Source organism: Anabrus simplex, chromosome 8 (assembly GCF_040414725.1).
Source record: "Anabrus simplex isolate iqAnaSimp1 chromosome 8, ASM4041472v1, whole genome shotgun sequence".
Taxonomy (NCBI): Eukaryota; Metazoa; Arthropoda; class Insecta; order Orthoptera; family Tettigoniidae; genus Anabrus; species Anabrus simplex.
Window position 1 is genome coordinate 236,076,767 of NC_090272.1, and position 21,345 is coordinate 236,098,111.

At 39.4% G+C, this 21,345-nt stretch overlaps 1 protein-coding gene across 1 annotated transcript in view; it reads left to right on the forward strand.

Moving 5' to 3' along the window:
• Positions 1 to 21,345, forward strand: part of Csgalnact (Chondroitin sulfate N-acetylgalactosaminyltransferase) — a 546,430-nt gene that overhangs the window by 289,925 nt on the left and 235,160 nt on the right. Inside the window, exon 2 of the mRNA XM_067152208.2 lies at positions 8,872 to 9,081. Coding sequence (XP_067008309.2) covers positions 8,872 to 9,081 — 210 coding nt within the window. The remainder of the gene's footprint in view (positions 1 to 8,871; positions 9,082 to 21,345) is intronic.

Below are 21,345 nucleotides of genomic sequence, written 5' to 3' on the forward strand. Positions count from 1 at the left end.
CATTTGCTCTCTAATACACAAAAATACTTTGTAAGATGACTATACAACACTTCCCCTCCTGTGTCCACTCAAGAGAACTATTGCCTTCAACATTCCCCTTGTCCACTACAAACCAACGACGACCGTACCAAGGAAACTGGCTTCAGTCCTAACATAGTTACTGGACCTAACGGACCATTAGCAGCTTAGGTTAAATACAGAAAATTTCCATAAAGTCGCTAAGGTGACTAATTTCTATCTCTTGTTCATAACATTGTCAATTTGTAATCTTTGATAATTCACACAACATAAACAATAATATTGTACGTATGTGCGCATTATTTAAAGTGATTTTATAGAATTTGAGGATAATCTTGTAGAACGAAACGTGTAATTCCTTTTTATCAGTGTGTTTTTATATGTTTTTATATGTTTGTTTCTTGTATACTTGAGAACAGAGAAATAGTTGAAACTTTCATAAAAATTAAAATTAGATTTGATTTTAAAATAAGTGTATATACATTCAGTATTTAACTAAAACTTGAAGAAGCTGATCACTCCATAATTCGACGAACATTGATAAGGCGTTTCAGGTATAGGAAAACATGGGGTATACGTTCGTCTTTTGAGTAATCGGCAGAAGATAATTTTTCACTCTGGAAAAAGTTAAGAGGGGCCTAAAATAGACCTGGATACATCTTGGTCATTATTTCAAACATTCATACGTTTTCGGGGAAGATACATTTATTCACAGGGGCGATAATATCACCTTTGAACATTTTCCATAGGAACTCCTGCCTAGAATACGTTTCTTAATAACAACGAAACGACATGAACATGTAGGTGAAAAGTGTTATTTAGAAATACTTATTCCTTGTTAAAGGCACATTCACTTGTCGCAAGTATCAACTTATAATCTCGGATGTTACTTTGTTAGTAAAGTGACGGGATAATCAATTAGCATGAGCATGATTACATTTTAGACGACCCCGCTGATTCCAACGCATGTACTGGTGGACAAGCGGCTGTCAGCGGCTTGTCAAGGTTACTCGCTTCCTGAGATCCTTCGCACCTTCATGTTTTGACACAATGGCTGGAGACATCTACGATGTGTGGTCCGCTGTCACCTAGCAATCGTGCAAATCGTGATGTGAAGTACTAATACATGGCCATGAATGAGAGCCGTCATCTCATTATTATTTCATTCGTGGTAGTCTCATAGGCCCAGAGTCGATGCAGTGAATCCTACAGTTGTGGACTCCAAATTCCATAAAGTATACTATATGACCATCAGATGGCGCTGGACAGCAACACATGAGTGATGCCACATGAGATCCCTGTACGGTATGAAAGGAGCTGTCCTGAGAGAAGGCGTCAGATGGCGCTGGACAGCAACACATCAGTGATGCCGCATGAGACCCGTGTACGGTATAAAAGGAGCTGTCCTGAGAGAGGGCGTCAGATGCGGCATGTTTACGCTAGTGAAGCCTTATTAACTTTATTTTGGTGTCACTAAAATCCCATGTCATGACAATCATGTGTGCCAATTATTACCTCTCTACCTCCAATACTCCTTGAAGTATTGCCTCGTCAAATGTTAACAGACTTCCGGGATCACTCTGTATCTATATAAATAAAATCGTAAATACCGTGTGCCTGTACATACACTATTTTGGCGTAATTACCCTAGTTATCCGTTACAGGTGCAATAATGACCATATGCATATATTTTAGCTTTAGTATCTGTTTGTCGGTTTGTCTGTTTTTTCGTTTGTTTGTCTGAGTTCTTGTAACTTGAAAACTACTGGATATATTTCTACCAAACTTGATATTTAGAATCGACCTGTCCGTGGGTAGTTTCTAGAGCGAATATTCTTTCTAAATACCTAAATTTACTGGCGGTTTATCCGAAACCGAAACCTTTATTTTGAACTCCAGCAAAATACGCACATCCAAAATTAATGGAAATCTACCATCCTTAATGGAAATCAATTTTTAAAACTTTTTCCTCATGTGCATCATTTCGATAGGAGGATGAATAAGGGAGATATCATGAACGGTCGGCTTTTCAGGTTACGTCCAGCGGACATAGCCCAAAAGGTGTTGTACGTGGAGCAGATTCCTTATCTATCTATATAAATAAAATCTCAACCACCGTGTACCTGTACATTGACTATCTTGGCGAAATTTTCGTGCATCTATCCCTTTAACGGGTAATAATGATCATCTGCATATTTTTGGCTTTAGTTTCATAAAAGTCCTAATTTTTACCGCCCTCCCCCAAAATCAAGAATGCGGCACAATCTGCCAGAGGAGCTCGAAAATTGAAATTTCGCAAAATTATACGTTTTAGCCTGCAACCGACGGAAAACTTCAAAGATCTTTAAATGTTTAACTTTCATCCCCGAAGAATATCGAAATATCGAGGCAATTCTAATGATGGTACAAACCTTCGTTTCGATGTATTTCGTGGCTAAACAAGTCCTTTCACAGAACGGATGGCGCAATCTCCGTTCAATTTGGCGTGATCTACAACTTTCGCCCTATGACTTTTGTCGTATCTGTCTCCCTTATACTTCAGATTTGGCTGTATTTCTCGATTGTAAGTAAATTTCGCAATTCTTACACGCACATTAAGTACTTTGAATCACTTATAGGAAAGATATAATCATAAAATTCTGCACGATCATTGGCCAACACAGTTGCCATATGTCAGCCAAATACTATGTTTGTAGCTGTCACATAATTATCCGAAAAGTAATGCACTGTGAGGCAACCTTACCCAAATTTCATCCTATTCAACGTTCCTAGCTTAGTCTGACCCGTGAACAAATGGGATACGAGAAAATATCATAGGACCAGCCATAAGACCGATAAATACGGCGTCTTATGGTAAAATCCGTTTGTCGATATGACGTACCGTTTAGCAGCAGTTAATCTGTAAATGAAGGTCTGCATTATTTAAAACATGCATATACTTTTGTATGTCGATATATGTATATAGACTGATGACGAGTTATAGGGATCAAGAAAGGGTGTGACTGCTATTGTAATCAGTACTTCCCACTTCGACTTTGACTGGCAGTAGGCATGGAGTCATTTTCCAACTCCTGTGCAAGTGGCATTAGTAAGGATGGCCCACCATTGTAAAGAATAATTCCCTTCTCGATTTCACCTGCAGAAGGCAAGGGAGCATGCAATTTGCTCAAAACTCCCCAAAACCGATTGCGTTTAGCTGTGGGCAAGGCTGCCCGACATTATGAACAAGTGTACCCATCTAAAATATGACTGGCATTAGGCATAGTCGCGTGCTATTTTATTGAAAACTCACCAGCTCGGTGTGACTGGCAATAAGCTGCTTGGAATGAGGAAAAGGGGCCTGTCATTACAATGATAACAGCATAACTCAATTTTGACCGGCAGTGCGGAAGTTGCCTGCTATTATAATAAAAACTCCTCAAATGTAATCTGCCTGGAAGTAGGAAAGGGGCCCTGCGATTTTAACGAAAACTTTCCAAATCGATTGTGACCCCGCATTAGGGAATGGGGCCTGCCATTATAATGTAAACTTCCGTACTCGATTTGAATGGCATCAGGCAGGTGAGTCTGCCGTTATCATCACAATTCCGAAATTCACACTTTACATTGGAAACAACATACGGGGACCTTCCCATGCTTGTGTCTTGGATAACGCCTAAATGCAGATCAGTATTGATTGATTGATTGATTGATTGATTGATTGATTGATTGATTGAACGCTAGAAGACATGAAATTTAAAAAATCTTATTCGTTCCATGTACAGTAATTTACTTCGATATCCGTATACAATGTAATTTACCGTAGTGAAGCACGGGTACATATGGTAGTGTTATATAAGTTTAGACAGTGCCGAAAACTCATTCGAAACTTACTTTGTATTGCCAGTGTACGATAACGCAGTAGAGTAATACTTTTTAAGTATCGTGAATTAACAGATACACTAAAACGGGATCAGATTTCCCATCAAATTGACTTTTCATAGCCACTTTTGTATTTGCTTAACATTTGAATAAACACAACTTTGGACTTAATTTTTATGAAGTTTTAAATTACAATAATTATTACTTTTCTGTATTTTTGAGGAACATAACTTATATGTTGGTATTTAGTGCGTTGATCGCTGCAGAATAATAAAATGTGTTCATTATTGTAGGATAGTAATCATTTTCGTCGCATGTTCTATGATTTAGTTGTACAGTGATTGTGTTTTGTTCTGTCAGAAGCCAAATCTTTCAGTTTAATTCCGACCAGTGTACGCACCGGACTATACCATCACCACTTCGTCAAGTCTAAATCAAAACAAGTCACATTATGGATTTAAAAAATGCATTCGCCATATTATTTATATGGCAGTATTTAGAGTTCTTAATTCCCACGAGGTCTGAATATCCTCGTCTCTGATTTACCTTACATGTGATTATCTTACAAGATTAAATATTTTGTGTTAGCCTTAAGTTAATTTACTGCAGAAATTTTAATATTTACCGCATGTGATCTCATTAACAAACTTAACTTTTACGAATATATCCTAGCAAGTTGTTTGCCTAATGAAATTAAGTTCTTCATTTACGGTGTGTATATATTCTTATTTGTGTAATTTTCAACGATGGCATTAGGATATTTACTCATGCGCTTTCGAATCCTCAAATAGCGATATTTATATAGACTTCGTTTATTAAATCCTCCTAGAAATTTACGATATTTAATCATCGTTTCCCTGTGGTACTTTTTTAACGACAGTACATTAAGAAGTTTTGTTGCTTATCACGGAAAGTGCACCATTGGTGTTCATTTCCTTAGATTCCTGATAAACATAAAAACTGGATTTCCATTATTCTGTCAATAAAAATCCAACCCTGTGGCACATATAGCTCATTAGGAGTCTCAAATTACCATCACCAGATATTTAGCCCGGAGTTTATGATAAAAATTCTCATGTAAATTATACGAGTAAGAAATTGGAATCACGGATATGTCTGTCTGAGGACGAAGTGCAGAGTAGTAAATGAATTACAGGGTTGTGAGCGATTGTTGTAAGATTGAGAGCGGACAACAGGGGGATGAAAAGTCAAGTTGTGAGTTTCACCAGGAGGAAAAGTCCTCACAGTTCTAGTTACTGCGTTTATGGGGTAATACTTCCTCTTGGGGATCACTGTAAGTACCTACGTGTTAATATAAGGAAAGATCTTCATTGGAGTGATCGTATTAACGAGGTTGCTAAGAAATTTTACAGATATCTTCGCATGATTATGACGGTATTTAGGGGTTGTAGTAAGGGAGAGGGCGTTTAAGTCTCTTGTAAATCCCCAATTTGAGTATGGTTCCAGTGTATGGGACCCGAACCGTGATACTTCATTAGAGATTCGTAACAGATCGAAAGAAAAGAAGCACAATATTTTCTGGGTGATTACCGACAAAGGAGTAGTATTACGAAAATGTTCCCAACATCGGGCTCGGAAGATGGTAAGGAGACGAGATTCCAACCTATGTGGTATGTTCCGAGCTCTCAGTCAAGAGATGGTGTAGACTGTCATTTGTAGACTATTAAGCTTGAGCGGAGCTTTTAAAAGTTGGAACTGAAGAGGACACACTGGGACAAATCGTAATTCATCAAGGGAAATATTCGATCATTTTCCAAGTTTTTTGAATGCGTTTATGAAAAATCTAGGAAAATAATTGATAAGGAATCTGTCACCTGAGCGACAGCCCTAAATGCAGATCATTGGTGACTGAATGATTCTTCTTCTTCTTCTTCTTCTTCTTCTCATAGTTGTGGTTTTATTTCGTACGTCGTCCCCCTTCAGGCAGTACTCCGCCATATACCCCGGCCTTCTGCTGTAAGCAGTATTCTTTCACGTGGCAGGTTCGTTAAGCTCTTCATCTGGTCAGTGTTTCAGTTCGGGACACGTTATTCTATAACTTTTGCCCTGAACGATACGCTTCTCAGTGCCGTTTCTCCGGATGACATGGCCAAAATTTTCGGTATTTGCCTTTGGATGTTTGCGAGCAGGTGTGCATTAGGGGCAATCCTTCGCTCCTTGAGAATGGAGTCACCGCTCTCCTTACTACCCACGATATTCGTATCATTCTTCCATAGCACATCATCTCGAAGCCTTTGATTTTCCTACGGCATACAACATTTATAGTCCAGGACTCGGCGATAGAAAATACACTCATGTTCATATAAACCAGAACACATTGAAAGACTAGAGATATGAAGTTCATATTCACAGGACATTTGCATTAGTACGTTCTGAAGAAATGATTAGTATTTGAACCATGTTGGCCCTCAGGTTCAAGGTCCACATCAATACGTCCGCTCACCACCATCGACTGGTAAATTGTGCCTGCGGCTCTTGTTCTCGCTATAAACTGAACGTAATGGATCAGTGTGACTTGAGCAGACGTGTAGGGTGCCTCGCAGACGTATGCGAGAACCGTACCGTCAAATGAGTGAGTTTGAAAGAGGGTGCATTATTGGCATGAGATAACGTGAGCATCCATCCGGGAAATCGCTACTCGTGTGAGACGAAGCGTGTCGACAGTGCAATGGGTGTGTGCAGAATGGTTCACAGAAGGCCGTAGAACACGACGAGATGGGTCTGGTCCCACCCCCTAGACCTCTCCCCGAGAATATCGACTCCTCTTCCGAATGGCATTGGAGGACAGATCTGCGACCTCCTCGGCTCTGGCACAACAGTGGAACAGTGTAACAAATCGTACAGTATCAGGAGTGACAGTCTGTTGCCGTTTGTTACAGTCTGGGTTACCGGTGCGTCGTCCAATTCTCCACCTACTTTGACTAATGTGCATAAATATGAAGGACTGCAATGGTGTATGGAACGACGGCACTGGGGCGGGAATGGCAGCAGATAGTGTTTTCGAACGAAACAAGGTATTGTTTGTTTGAAAATGATGGCCGCATTTTTGTTCGCCGCAGACAGGGGGAGAGGCATCACATTGACTGCACTAGACATACAACACCAACTCAAGGTCTTATGGTGAGGGATGCTATTGGCTACAACAATAAATCACAGTTCCAGAGCACTGTGACCAGTTTCACCTACGTGAATGACATCCTGCGACCCGCTGGCATCCCTTTCTGCACGACGCCCCATACGGCATATTTCATCAGGACAATGCGCGACCACATGTTGCTGCACGAACACGTGCCTTCTTGTTGTGACAGGATGTCAGACCGTTGCCCTGGCCCACCCGATCACCGGACTTACCGCCAATCGAATATGTGGTGTAACGACGGATGCGGCGTTGTGACCCAATGGCAACCACCAAAGATGAGCTGTGGAACCAGGTGAATGCAGCATGGATTGCTTTACCCCCAGGACGCCATTCGCTCCTTATACACGTCGATGCCATCACGCATGGAACAAGTTGCCAGTACCTATGCAAGATCCAGTGCCTACTAGACAACAGGGCATATGCTGAACCTAGGTGACTGAAATTCTAATCTTTTCTGCAGAACATACTAATGGGCATGTCTTGTGAATATGAACTCCCTATCTCTAGTCTTTCAAGGTGTTCTGTTTTTTATGAACATTAGTATACCAAAGGTTGAAACATTCACTCATTTGTTTCTTTCGTGATATGGTTATCTTTTCATACTTTTCTTAGACTAAACATTTAAATCTTAGGCCCACTAATTATTTTTTGATTTCACCTTCACAATTCCCATTACCGGCAATGCGAACCCCTAGGTAGACTATTTCTTCTTTCATATATCCATGCATGTACGAGCCGTGAATCGAACCCAGTACTTCAGTTAAAAATAGACACGCTGATGGTGGGGGTGATTATCTTAAGAGGAAGTACTACTGTGTGTTATCGGCGAGGCTTTATGAAATCGAGGAATGGGCTGCAGGTCTTTGTAATGTGTATGCATCACAGGATGTTGACGATGCCACACCACCAACGACAAAGTACTCGGAATTAGACTATGCCAGAACCTTACAAGAACTACGAGGAAAAGTATGAGTAGGGACAAGTGGCAACTTATCTGACTGGTTACGTAGCGCCACGGATCGATCATTTCGCGCTTAGACGGACATCTCCAAAGATATCTCTCATGATGGATTGGAATTGTTATATATAGATGGTCAACTTGCTGTTTATTTTTAAAAGGATTCCAACCTCCAGTTCTGAGACCCTACCTTGCCAGTTTAATCTTTTACGATCGGACCATTTTATTACATTCATATAAGGCGTGAAATGTGCTATCTATCGACATATTACCAGCTTTCGTGCGAAATTTGATTTCCGAGCTCTCTGGTGGGGACGTTCTCTTTCGGTAGCATTATAATCCATACAGTGGAAGCTTTCAGCCTGGTGAGAGCACAATCCGCTCTACGGCAGCGTAACACAGGTGTCCTTGCAATGGAATGGCCGGGAGTTAAGCCGGCAACTTGTCTGTACACGCCGCTAAGTGGCTGTGCATACCTTCCAGGCGTTCTAAATTCCGATACGACGAATTTTGTCCCCGCCAGTTATTAATAGTATATCCAATGATATTCCTCGATATCGCCACTACGTTAAAAGCCCCTCGTCCCAAGGCTCACTTTGTATCATATATCCCTTGTTTCTCACATTTCCAATTAACGGAACCTCATCATTTCAGGTTCGATCTTTAGTTCTGGAGTTATAAACACATAAATGAACGCACGATTCCCTCACACTACAGTTTGGATGTTTGTAGTTTAATTTTATTGGTGTTTTCACGTCAAAATTGAATTATTTGAGTACATGGAGAGACATATAGTAAACATTAAATACAATGGAACTAGAATATTCACTCTACTTCTGATACGTCATTAATATTTACTTTCTCCCTCGTACAGGAGCGTCAGTAGTACAACAGACACAGACGCAACAGCAACAACAGCAGCAGCAAAACCAGCAACAACAACAACAGCAGCAGCAACAGCAGCAGCAAACCGTGAACACTTACATTCAGCTTCTTCAGCAGCGAGAAGAAGAGAACCGCGTGGAAGTGGAGAGGCTTACTGCAGAGATACGTTCGCTCAAACTGCAGCTGTTGCAGGTGACAGGTACAGAACTTTCTTCTTTTTGTGGAATTTTGCCTGTATTGGATAGAAGTAGGTCGTCATTCCTTACCTTATTGTAGTCGTATTTCTGTTTCAGGATTTCAATTAAAAGCTAATTGCCTGTCAAAAACCCTTGAACATGTTCAAGCGATTTTATGGGCCCTCTCTGGTTACTTGTTTTTATGCAAGACAGTTGAAACCCTCTTACATTAATCACTCATTTTACAAATTGATTGAGGAATATACTAAATACTCTCATCGTAGCTATGGCTCGGATTTCAATGATTTGTCATATATCTGTCCAGGTCCCACTTTTGGAACTTTATGTTAAACATATTTCTAGGTTTTCAGAACACAGCTACTGGGCTTGTTGTGGTCCAATAAAGTTATATTTGCTATATTCTCACAATAAATCATAATTGAACATAAGATGGTATAAAATCAAATGACTTCATAATGTTATAATTGCTTTACCCGATGATCAAGCATTATTCACATGTTTTGTGCCTAAAATATAAAGTGATTTTGTTTGTTTTCGTTACTGTACTTTGGACTTCCTTAGAGGATGAGTGGGGATTGAATATAAGAAATAAGGTGCCAAAATATAAAGGATAAATAAGAGGCCATTTTACTGCGGTCAGCCAGGGCTATAACCCTTTCATCTCTACAGAACATTTTCTGGGGTGAGCACTACAATATTGCTGAGAAAAAGAAAAATTCATGCATTTTAGACCTAAACAAAGTTTTCGGAGAAACTTTTACACAATATTTAATATTCCTTGCGTCATGTTTCAAAGTTTCTATTCAATGTTTTGGTAATTCTTAGGGCGAATTGCATGCATGTTTCCGGAAATTTAGGTAGTAAGAATGCAAGCCCTACTCATTACAAAGTTTGTTAGGGAGAAAATTGATGACCAAACCTTCACTTGAAACGTTACGGAAAGTCCTGTGCATACGGTTTGCATCATACATGAGATATGGTGGGAGGCAGGCTAACTCAGAAAATTATCTCAAATATTCTGAAATCGTGGGCTAAATGTTGCTTTTGGATCACTATGATGCCTTCGACCAATATATTTTTGTAATATATTTACTTGGTAATAACCAGTACAGGTAACAAGTGCACAATTTTACACACACTGTAAAAAAATGCATTATCTTAAACATAAAAAGCAAACAATAAAATGTAACAGACAGAAATCTTAAGATCGAAAATTCCCTTGCAAATTAAATAAAAGGAAGAAAACAAGCGAAAATCGGGATAGGAAATGCAGATATCAATACAATCGTAATATATTTGCTGTTGTTGAAAGTCGGTAATTTTTGTTAAAGTTTTAGGTGCACCCTTGGAACGTGGATTGGTGGTCTTCTACGGATTCTACGTCTATGAACATACAATAGGAAGTGAGTTAACAACGGGGTGCATTAAAAAGTACCGTGAACAATTGTATGAAGAAATTGGTGAGCTGTGTGTTGCAGACATTAGCTAAGCTCGGAGATGTTTAAGAAGGACATAATTTCTTTAGTGCTAAAGTGACTTCTGAGCGGATTCCAGGCTATCAAAATGAATCCAAATTTGACGCGGTTAGTTTTTTGACGTTTTTGGGGACAAAAGGTGAACAAATTGGGGAGCAAAATGACAGTGGTAGGAAGGAAATACGTATAGAATTTTAATGTAAGGCCGTTTGAGTAACGAGCTGCAGTACTGAGCATGTTGACGCTAAGCTCTGAAACCCACCCTCGGTTGACCCGGTTTTCCATTTTCACCTCCAACCGATTCCTTTCATTCATCATCATTCATTTCAGCTTCATCGGCCTCTCAATTGAGGTTGGTGACAGCAAGGGTAACCGGCCGTAAAAACGTCATCTCAGTGCGAGGGGTGGATACACACATAAACAACGAATGTCAGTCAATCTGAGCAGTAATCTTAAAGATTTCATAGCACGGCATTGTGTTTGGTATACATATATATTTTTTTATCTTTTTGACCTTGCTGGGTTCTTCCCTATTTCTGGGAATCTGCAATTGATGCGGACGTGAAGTAGTCTTACGGCCGGATGCCCTTCTCCACGCTAACCGTATTTGGAGGGATGTATGCAACATGACATGTTTCTACAGTGGTTCATAGGGTGGTGTGTTGGGTATTAAGTCGGAAACAAACACCCAGTCCTCGAATTAGTGGATTAAACCACTTGTGCTTAAAATTACCGAATCGGTCTGGAATCGAACCCGGGTCCCTTAGAAGGCCGGTAACCTTGACCGCCAGAGTTGATCGCGTTATTTATCTAGTAAATAATTATTTATTAATTGGGAAAAACATATTGTAATTAACGAGTTACGATCAGCATGTTTTAGAACAAACCAAATTACGAGAGTGTTCTCAGTCGGTTATTTTCAGTAATAATTATCCATTAGAGCCATATCAAATAACTAGATAAACAAATAAATATATGCGAGTAATAATGCCCGCATTAAACTGTTGAAGTGTGGCATTTCGATTAGTAATAACAATTAATCACTAAATTACGATATTATGATAGTAAAAACAAATATTATTTATCATAATTTTCATCATCACAGAGGAAGATATCACAACAATTTTCCGTGAGGCTGATCAGATCCTGATAGTTTTAACTGTCCTACTTGGTAAAGTTGGATAAATAAATGTATCGATAAATAATTCATAATTCATGAAATATGAAAACATTGAAGCCAGTCAATCGTTATTAAGACATTTTGGCTCCGTAAATTTGCAATAACATTCACGAGGAACTGACGTAGTTAATGCAGACTATATTCTTTACTGTTCTAGTAATGTGTTTGTATGATCTTCACGCTACATTTACAATGTAAGTTATAAGCATATTAGAAGCCGGTGAACCTCGACTTTAGAAGCTGGATGTAGCGCTGTTGTTTCGCTAATTAATCTGCTGACTGCGTCTTTGTGTTCTTAAAGGATTATATCGACAAGCTCACGTCAAGGTTATGACGTCATTATCTGGAGAGGATATTACTTAAAATAACATCATTAGATGAAAGGTTTTTGCGCGATTCTACAAAAATATAATACTGCACTAGTCTTTAATGAGAGTCAGTTGCTGATCAAATACACTTTTGGATTTATTGTTTAATGGCGATACTCGTGTACCACCTGCAATACATCTAGAGAAAACGTTCAACTATGAATTCATACTGCGTATAGCATGGATCGTTAAAGTGATTATGAGAGGTGATATTGGAAAAAAGTATATTTTATGCCATAATTACAATGTTTTGTTTATTTTGCGTGAACGTTATCATACTTTCCATTAATATTAGTCGACTCTACGTATTGTTTATAACATACGTCCAAACCCAACTCCGTACTCCACGGGGTCAGATATGAGGTGAGATGAATCTTCGTAGCGAGATATACGACCGGATGTCATTTCTGACATCAGCCTCATCAGAGGAGTTCATGAGATGAAATGCATGACCTGACATATGATAATAAGAAGGGAGAGGCTTAAATTCGGTGTTGGTTCCTGAAGAATAGCACCAAGCGGTCTACTCTAAGCTTAACGTCACCGTCCGCCGGACGAATCAGTATCAACACAGTCATATGCCTTCATTCGTTATGAACACTGCGGACATGCTCGCAATAAAATTCGGAGTTTTAGCTCGCAATCTAGAGATTAGAAATTGTATACCGTCATCTCCTATCCTGCCGGTCAACATTCTGATGGTGAAAATGTCCTCGAGCAATGGGACTCCAACCGGATAACCATAATGGCAGAACATACAGAACGAATGACCTTTAGAATTTCAACAAAAGTTATGACTTTCCTTATGATGCGCATTTCAAGAGGGATAAATATTCCATAAATAAAAACAAGGCAAAGAAAATCATTGACCATACAGGCCATGTAGGTTTCTGTAAGAATAGGAAAGAATATTCACAATTCGTAACCTTGCAGAAGTGTTTGTAAATGTCGATAGATCTATCGGCACTAGGTTGGGGTGTTTGCGCACCTTCAGTTATCAATGAATGATCCAAGACCGAAATCACGGTCTTGGATTAAGGAAGTTACCACACTACCGGTCTGGCGCCACCTGAATTGGTTGACTCAATCCTTTAACTAAAGATTATACTGAGCATCAATCGTCACCCGTTATCAATTGCTCATATCACTGTAGGAAGCCATGGAAGAATTTTCTGAGAAATGTTGTATTATTATTATTATTATTATTATTATTATTATTATTATTATTATTATTATTATTATTATTATTACGGGGTTACCCGTGGACCAGCAGAGGTGAAAGGAGGTGCCGGGGTGAATGGGTCTAACTACTATGTCAAGAAAGAATTTAAACTAAAATGGAAGATTATATTTTCAAAAAACAACAAGTTAACAAATTCTCACTTAGTGAGATAACAATGACATAGCAATTTAGAAACAAGACTTAGAAAAAAACCAAGATTTCAAAAATTAACACACTTGGGCTACAAGCCCCTAGTTTTACAATTTTTGAGCTTCCAACTCGAACTTTACAGAAGGGAATAAATTTACAAAAGGACAGTTTTTTTTTTGCTAGTTGCTTCACGTCGCACCAACACAGATAGGTCTTATGGCGACGATGGGACGGGAAAGGCCTAGGAGTGGGAAGGGAGCGGCCGTGGCCTTAATTAAGGTACAGCCCCAGCATTTGCCTGGTGTGAAAATGGGAAACCACGGAAAACCATTTTCAGGGCTGCCAACAGTGGGGATCGAACCTACTGTCTCCCGAATACTGGATACTGGCCACACTTAAGCGACTGCAGCTCTCAGTTTTTGAAAGCCTATGTAAGGCGATATCAGAAAATTACAATCACTTGCCATCAAGGCACAACTTACAAATTTAAAACAGGGGTATCTAGTACCCAACCTATTGGGCCGTTGCGGAAAGAAACAGGTTAAGTAAATGGCCCGAAACACAAATTGAATGGAGGCGAGTAGTTGCACTCCTAAAAATGCATTCTAGAAACCTAAGGGGCACTAGGCCGATGAAGCAGGGGCTATTCCCAAACTATGGAGATGACTCGTATAAGAAAGAAATTTAAAACATTACGGAGAGGAAGAAAACCAGTTACAAAACGTAGTCACCTCAAACCATTATGAAGGGGAGCTCCAGAGGGTACTTCACTCTCTATCCCAGATTTACAGTTAAAGATATTATGAAGTTTTTACATAAGCCGGCAGAAATTACATTCCTAGAAAGGTAGGTTACATAGTTAAAGTTTCGGACCTCCCCCTCGGGTTAAACCTCAGAGCTAGCAAGAAATAAAGATGTTCATAGGCCATTAACTTGCTGAAGAACTGCTGCCTGATGAAAGAGGCCTCCTGCTTCACACACACACTTAGTTAGATATTGATCAAATGGCCAAGTGACGTGAAAATCCGCAGTTTATAAACCCTCGGGAATAGTTCAGGACCTTTCATGAATAAACAAGCCACACCCTCTCACTTTTATTGGTTGACATCAAAAGTTACACTCAGAATCGAGGCCGAAGCCTGTAATAGGCTGAAAATTAATTACAGAAATTCATGATTGGCTAAATTCAAAACTGGCGGAAAGAAAAGATCAATATTGCCAACCCTAAAGTGAATGAACTTAATTTAGTAAAAAAATTAACTTATGTATACAAAACTTCTTCAAAAAGGGTTCTTCTACTCGCACCAGGGTGCATGATCATAGTTTATTAGCAGCGACATCTGTTGAAAAATGTCCAAACTTCTTGATGACTGTTAAACAAAACACGTATAATTTCATACAGTACATGAAACTTCACAATAAGAAAATTACGTCCAATTACTGTAGTGACATCTTCTGAGTAAAGGTAGAAGCAGGACTAGCTTCACGTTCACGATTTCTTCAGTAGAGGAGTTCTTTTAGGCGCAAGATTTAAATGTGCGGCGTAGAAGTGTACCCCCGGGTACAATTATTATGATTATTATTATTATTATTATTATTATTATTATTATTATTATTATTATTATTATTATTATTATTATTATTATTTCTTGTTACTTTGTCATTTGTTAGATCGGATGGAACTTTTTCATTGGCTTGATGACTTTCGCCTTACTATTCCTCCAAAATCTCTTCACGAACTCACTGTGTTGCCTCTTCTGTTCATCTGACCACTTTGTACCAGCCCTGATGCTAGTTTCCATCACAAATATGTCTTTATTTACTGAGGTCCTGAATCCTTTGCGAATTTTCATGATGTCTTCCCAGATGTTGAATTCATTCATATCTCCTCTTGTTTCCTCCAGCTAATTTATTCTCCTGTTTTGGGAATTTATTACACTGAATAATCTTTTCGTGAGCCTATTATTTGTCCATCCCAAATATGGCTCCAAAAAATTTCTAACGTTTCTTCCGTAGATTATTGATGAAACTTCGACTTTTGATCCAAACTCCATTTACTCGCATGGGGCCTAAATTTTCCTCAGAATTTTACGTTCTTATTTTTCAATATCTGCAGTTTTAGAATGATGCCCTAAAGTTAAGTTTTCTGATGTATATAGAGATTCTGGTGGAATAACTGTTTTGCAATGTTTTAATTTAGCATTATGTGACATTAATCGTTCATTATAGTATTCCCATGTTAGTCCAAATGACCTCCGAAGTTGTGAGGCCGTTTCTGTATTAGCCACGCCATCTAATACTGAAGGAAGAAAGATTTCTCCAAGGTATTTAAAAAGGTATCTGTGAAATTGTCCCATATACCGTTTCAATGTCATCTTTCTTGCACTTTTGCTGAAAGTTCTGTATATACTTGAGTTTTTCGAATGATATCTGGAGGCCCGCCTGTGATGCTATTCTGTGCAATGTTTCCTCCTTGTTCTGTGATGATAGCTAGGTCAAGTAGAGAACGTAAAATGTATTACATTATTCAATGGCCAAGTACAAAGTGGTGGGGCTGGGTTCAGCTTTATCAGTAGACGTACAGACTATACAACAACCGGAGGCTGGGGCAATTATTACGGCCACTGTCTGGTGTACAGCGATCCTGGGTTACGGGACAAACGCTAACATGCGCATCACGTTCCACCACCAGGGCGAGCGTTTGGCCCAGACCTATTCCTTGTATACACCATCACTCCGTTATGTCCGAACATAAATCCACATGGATATACGTCTTCTTCCCCGTGGAGTAATGTCACATACACTACGTCAACACCTTAATACATAGTGATTGCCTATACAAGAACTATAACTCGAATGTACAGACGACCTTCTCTTGCTGGAAACAGCTTGCCTATCTCAACCTTGGCGGCCCCTGTCCAAGCCTGGCTTCAAGTCAATCTGGAGAAATAAAAATGAACCAATGGACGATGTTACACAAAGTCAGAATGGTTCAGAAATAGCCTTCCTTTTAGGAAATTCGCTATGACTAGAGTAAATAAGTAGAGGACGGCTGGCCCAGTTTATTATTGTGATGGTTTCTGGCATTTAGACTAATAATAAGAACCTTGGAAGGAGCAACTTAGCCGGTCCCGGCTTCGAGCGACGTCACCGAAATAGGACTCCACCATGCGGCAAACCTCTCAGAAACGAGGCAGGCGCGAACGGCTGGCCCCATCCACCACCAATGTCTTATCTCATTAAATACGTCTCGACGCTGCGAGAAGACAAGTGAATCCATAGAATTCTGGAAGAATTCTCCTAAGTGAAAGTATAAACTACTACATGTGGTATATATCATTTTACGTGTCATATTATATACCATAATTAAAAAGGATCTGTCTTTGTAACTAATTTTGATGTGATGAGACTGCAACATACGGTATTGGGAATACATATCTGGAATTAGTTCTAAACTATCGCGTCTTCTATGATCCCGCGTCCAAAATAAAATGTTTCATTGGATCAGACAGATAAGCAATTCTGTGAATACAACTGTAAGGACGAATATGTTTTGCACAGTACAAAATCACTCCATAAGATTCATTAGAAAAGTAAACCCTGTAATACGGATAAAGATAAAGTGATTTTGAAATGGGAGTCACTTACTGCCTCCTGTACAATTTCGTATTAACGGAGATGGTTATTTCAGTTTTCAGTGACTCAGTAATGAACGAGTGCGTGGTATTGCACGAATTCCTAGGCAGATATACATTTATCAAAAGCAAATGAATCTACAGATATATTCGTAGTAGAGTCATTACGTTGTTGGACTGGCCACCTAGTGTCGCTGTGGTGAACTACAGCGGAGAGTTGTCGTGACATTTCTTCGCTAGTCCCAGCAAGAGACAGTTGTGTGCATATAGTATAAGTAGAACTACGGTCTCTGTTGTGAAGGGCAGCGACTGTCAGCGGTGGAACTTTACACTGTAGTAGTTTGAGCAACGTGCACGTTTCAAGTTTTGCCGAAAATTAGACAAATTCACTAGCGAAACGTTTGAGATGATCATGTCGAAATTCCACGGGGCACCACGAAGGGAAAAAGACGCGATAAGACAGGTCGAAAGACTATGTGATCCTTGGACTGTTAGCACCAGTCCACGAACATATTTACTGTAATACATAGCTGTAAACTGTGTTGCCTACACAGCGCCTATCCAAGAAGTTATGACTGTAGTACACGTGTGTACGCCGTGTTGCCTGAACTGTAGGTGCCAGTTCACGAAGTTATTGACTAGTTTAGTAATGTTTGCTGTGGGTATCTACGGGGTTTGTATCTACATGAAAGGTAAATTATATGTTGATTATAATTAAAGTGCAGATAACATATTAAAACCGACGGACATACCCTCATTGAGCTTATTCCCTTCTTGAGTGAATATGGCTAAAATTGCTGTAAGATGAGAGACATTTAATTGCTACGAAGTTGCATATGTTTAAGAAACTGGAGGCGTAGGTGATTCTTTCCGTATGTTTCATCATAATAATGTTTCCATTACCGGAAATAAATACATATAGATATGACAAAGAAGACAATACATTTATTTACACATAGCTCAAGGTAAATTGTGAGAATTTGTCAGAGTCTGTCATTCAAACCCGTGCCTAGTTCTGCCGAACGAATGAGAATGCATATAATTGAATGCGATCAAATACATTCTTTCAATTAATTCATTTAATTGGTCAGGACTCGAAATTGAATCTCCTGATTACATTGTTAAGACCACTATTATACCGTGGTAATTGTGTTTGTACTTAAAATGAAGAGCGGTTTGATGGAATACAGTAATAGAAAGCCCCTTCTGCTGCGTCCAGCAATAAAACCTGTAACAAAGCTTTGTGCTAATTAATGTAAGAAAAAACAACCATAAATTGTTTAAATTAAACTTGTAACATTCTGAGAAATATTCTGGTTAAATCATCATTGATAAATTCTGATAAGCTCGAATTTCTTATCGTGAATTATTCATCTTTCAATATTACGTTCCACTACCAATTACGATCTGACTCTCGGCCAATGCCGCGTATCCTTTCGGCCATTGTTGGCTTTCTAGATCAGAACCACTATCTCACCGCAAGATAACTCTTCAGTGCCGTTTTCACCTTCTGTCCAGATTCGGTTGAACACCCTAACGAAATAAAAAGAGGATATCTTCGTTGGGGTGTTTCAGCATTTGATTATTGACAGTATGGGTCTGCGTTCCGAGGAACAAAACAGGTCTGGGATTTGCCTGTGAGTAGTACCCGCTATATGAGTAACACCATGTGTCTGCATTGCCTATAAGTGGCGATATTATGTGTGAAACGCCACAGGTCTGCGTTACCTGCGCGCAGTACGTTACAGGTGAATAGTACCACTATGTGAAGAACACCGTGAGTCTACACGCTACATTAAAAATACAATGGTTCTACTCCACTAGCGATGGGTATCATTATGAGAGATCGTTAACGTGGATTTTGGGCCCCTTTAGACAAGAAGCATTATCGATTCAGGATTGTGCTTTGGAAACAGCCCCTTGGTCAGTATACACCATTGCTTTAATTCAATGTCGGGTCGGATACACTGTTTGTTTTAAGTTCATAATTGTTCTTTATCGTCTTCTTGAATTCTAGTCAGTGGGTTGAATCTGGAATTATTTTAAACTTTCAGTATTGTGAGCTGGATCCACTGATTATTTCAATATCATACTCATTATTCATCACAATGTTTCGATTTCTGCTCAGTGGATGAGTTTCGGACTTTTAAATTGCCATTACATTTAGGCCCGTTTCTTAGCATTAAGGGCCGATGACCAAGATGTTAGCCCCTTTAAACAGACATCACCATTATCATCAATACCGTTTCCACGTTAGGCTGAGTGAACCTCAAAGCAATATTCATATCACCTTAAAATCCCTCACCTTGCCAGGGATTGAACCCGGGGCGTACTGATAAGAGGCAGGCTCGCTCCCCCTAGATGTAGTTGTATTAATCCCATAGCTATTTACATCATTTTTAATTTATTACTACTATTACTACTTTTTCATTAAACAATGATTATGTGGATCTTGGTGTGAGTTATTGCAGTCCCGTCCTAGCTCGTGAACCATGTGCAACGGCTGAGTGGCCTAGTAAGTGGTCCTGAGAGTCGGGAACGGGCACCTCGGGCATATTCTGAGTCGTGGCCCTAGTTGTGCTCAGGCGGCCAGCACTATGCAATCCATGGATGATCCCTGACCCTTTAGAGGAGAGATACTCATTATGACTTTGTGTAAGCAGGGTAGCATCCTGATTCATGAATTTACTGAGCTATGAACATTTTTAGCATGCCTCGGACCTATGGGAGTAACGGAGTCCCGTTGGACTCGATATTACGGGTAGAAACTGCAAATGACTGAGTCACCAAAGAGGTTGAGTTTCCATATGCTGGAGTTAATGATGATCGAGTTATGGGAGACAACATGGAACGGTTAAGAGATTAAAATATGTTCTTAAGAGGCGTTAAACAGGGAAGGTATAGTGCAGGGTGGGACTGTTCATCAGGAATACTATTGTACGCAACATACTGTAGTTTCTTTTAGGCAAGTAAGTGTGTGAATGGTATTGCTAGATTTATCAGTTGATGGAATTAGGACGAGAGTTATCTCAGTCTACTCGCCATACGAGGGCGCGGGTGAGGATGAAGTTGACCTTTATAATGAAGCACTGATCGAGATCGTAGTCAGGGTCAATAGAAAGGAGAAGATAGTGTTAATAGTACGGAATTTACAAATAGAGCTCAAGGATATGAAGGAATGTAGGGTAAATGTGGGGAAGATATGGGCCGTAATAGAAATTGGAAGCTTATACTGGACTTCTGTACTTATACGGGATAATTATAAAAGAGAATGATATGGAAACTTCTTTTCAAAACTGAAAACCTGCAACCCAGCATCTCATATGATCGATATCAGTTGGAGGGATGTTAACCCTTTTGCTCTCAGGCTATTTTCACCAGTCAAGCCCAAAACACTCAGGCCATTTTTCATGATTATGCATGTTAAAATGTAAAAAATTGCCGTATAAAGAAATCCCCAGTTACAAAATTGAAAAAATCACAGTAGTACACTATGTAATATCGTTTTAGGAAAAAAATATCCCAAAATTCTTCATGGCATATTTTACTACAAAATAAATTTTGAAATTTGAAAATATATTACAAAAAATAAAAATCTGTTTTTAAATACTAAAAAAGTAATATGTTCTTTAGTGATATTGTTGTTCAGTCATTCTGAAAATAAGAGCATTTAATTCTGTATAACATGATATAATTTTGTTTTTTGTATTCTTATTTACTCATGAGTTATAGCACCTGACGTAAAGAACTGTACACGTACCTTCCGGAGTCAGCATTTGTGTTTTGGAAAACATTCTCCTATCATCACTACCTGTAAAATCCGAATCACTTCTTCTTTATCTACAGCTTTTCCCACACCTGTGGGGTCGCGGGTGCGAACTGTGTCGCACATGTAGATATGGCTCGTGTTTTATGGCTGGATGTCCTTGCTGACGCCAACCCTATATGGGGGGGAGGTAATCACTATCGCGTGTTACCGTGGTAGTTTGTAGTGTAGTGTGTTGTCTGAATATGAAGAAGAAAGTGTTGAGACAAACACAAACACACAGGCCCCGGGTCAGGAGAATTAATCAATTGCGATTAAAATTCCCGACCTGGCCGCGAATCAAACCCGGGCCCTCTGAACCAAAGATCTCAACGCTGATCATTCAGCCAATGAGTCGGACTGAAATACGAATCAATATCGGCTATAACTTCGCCGTCATCGTCTAAAGCATCTAAATAATCTAAAACATC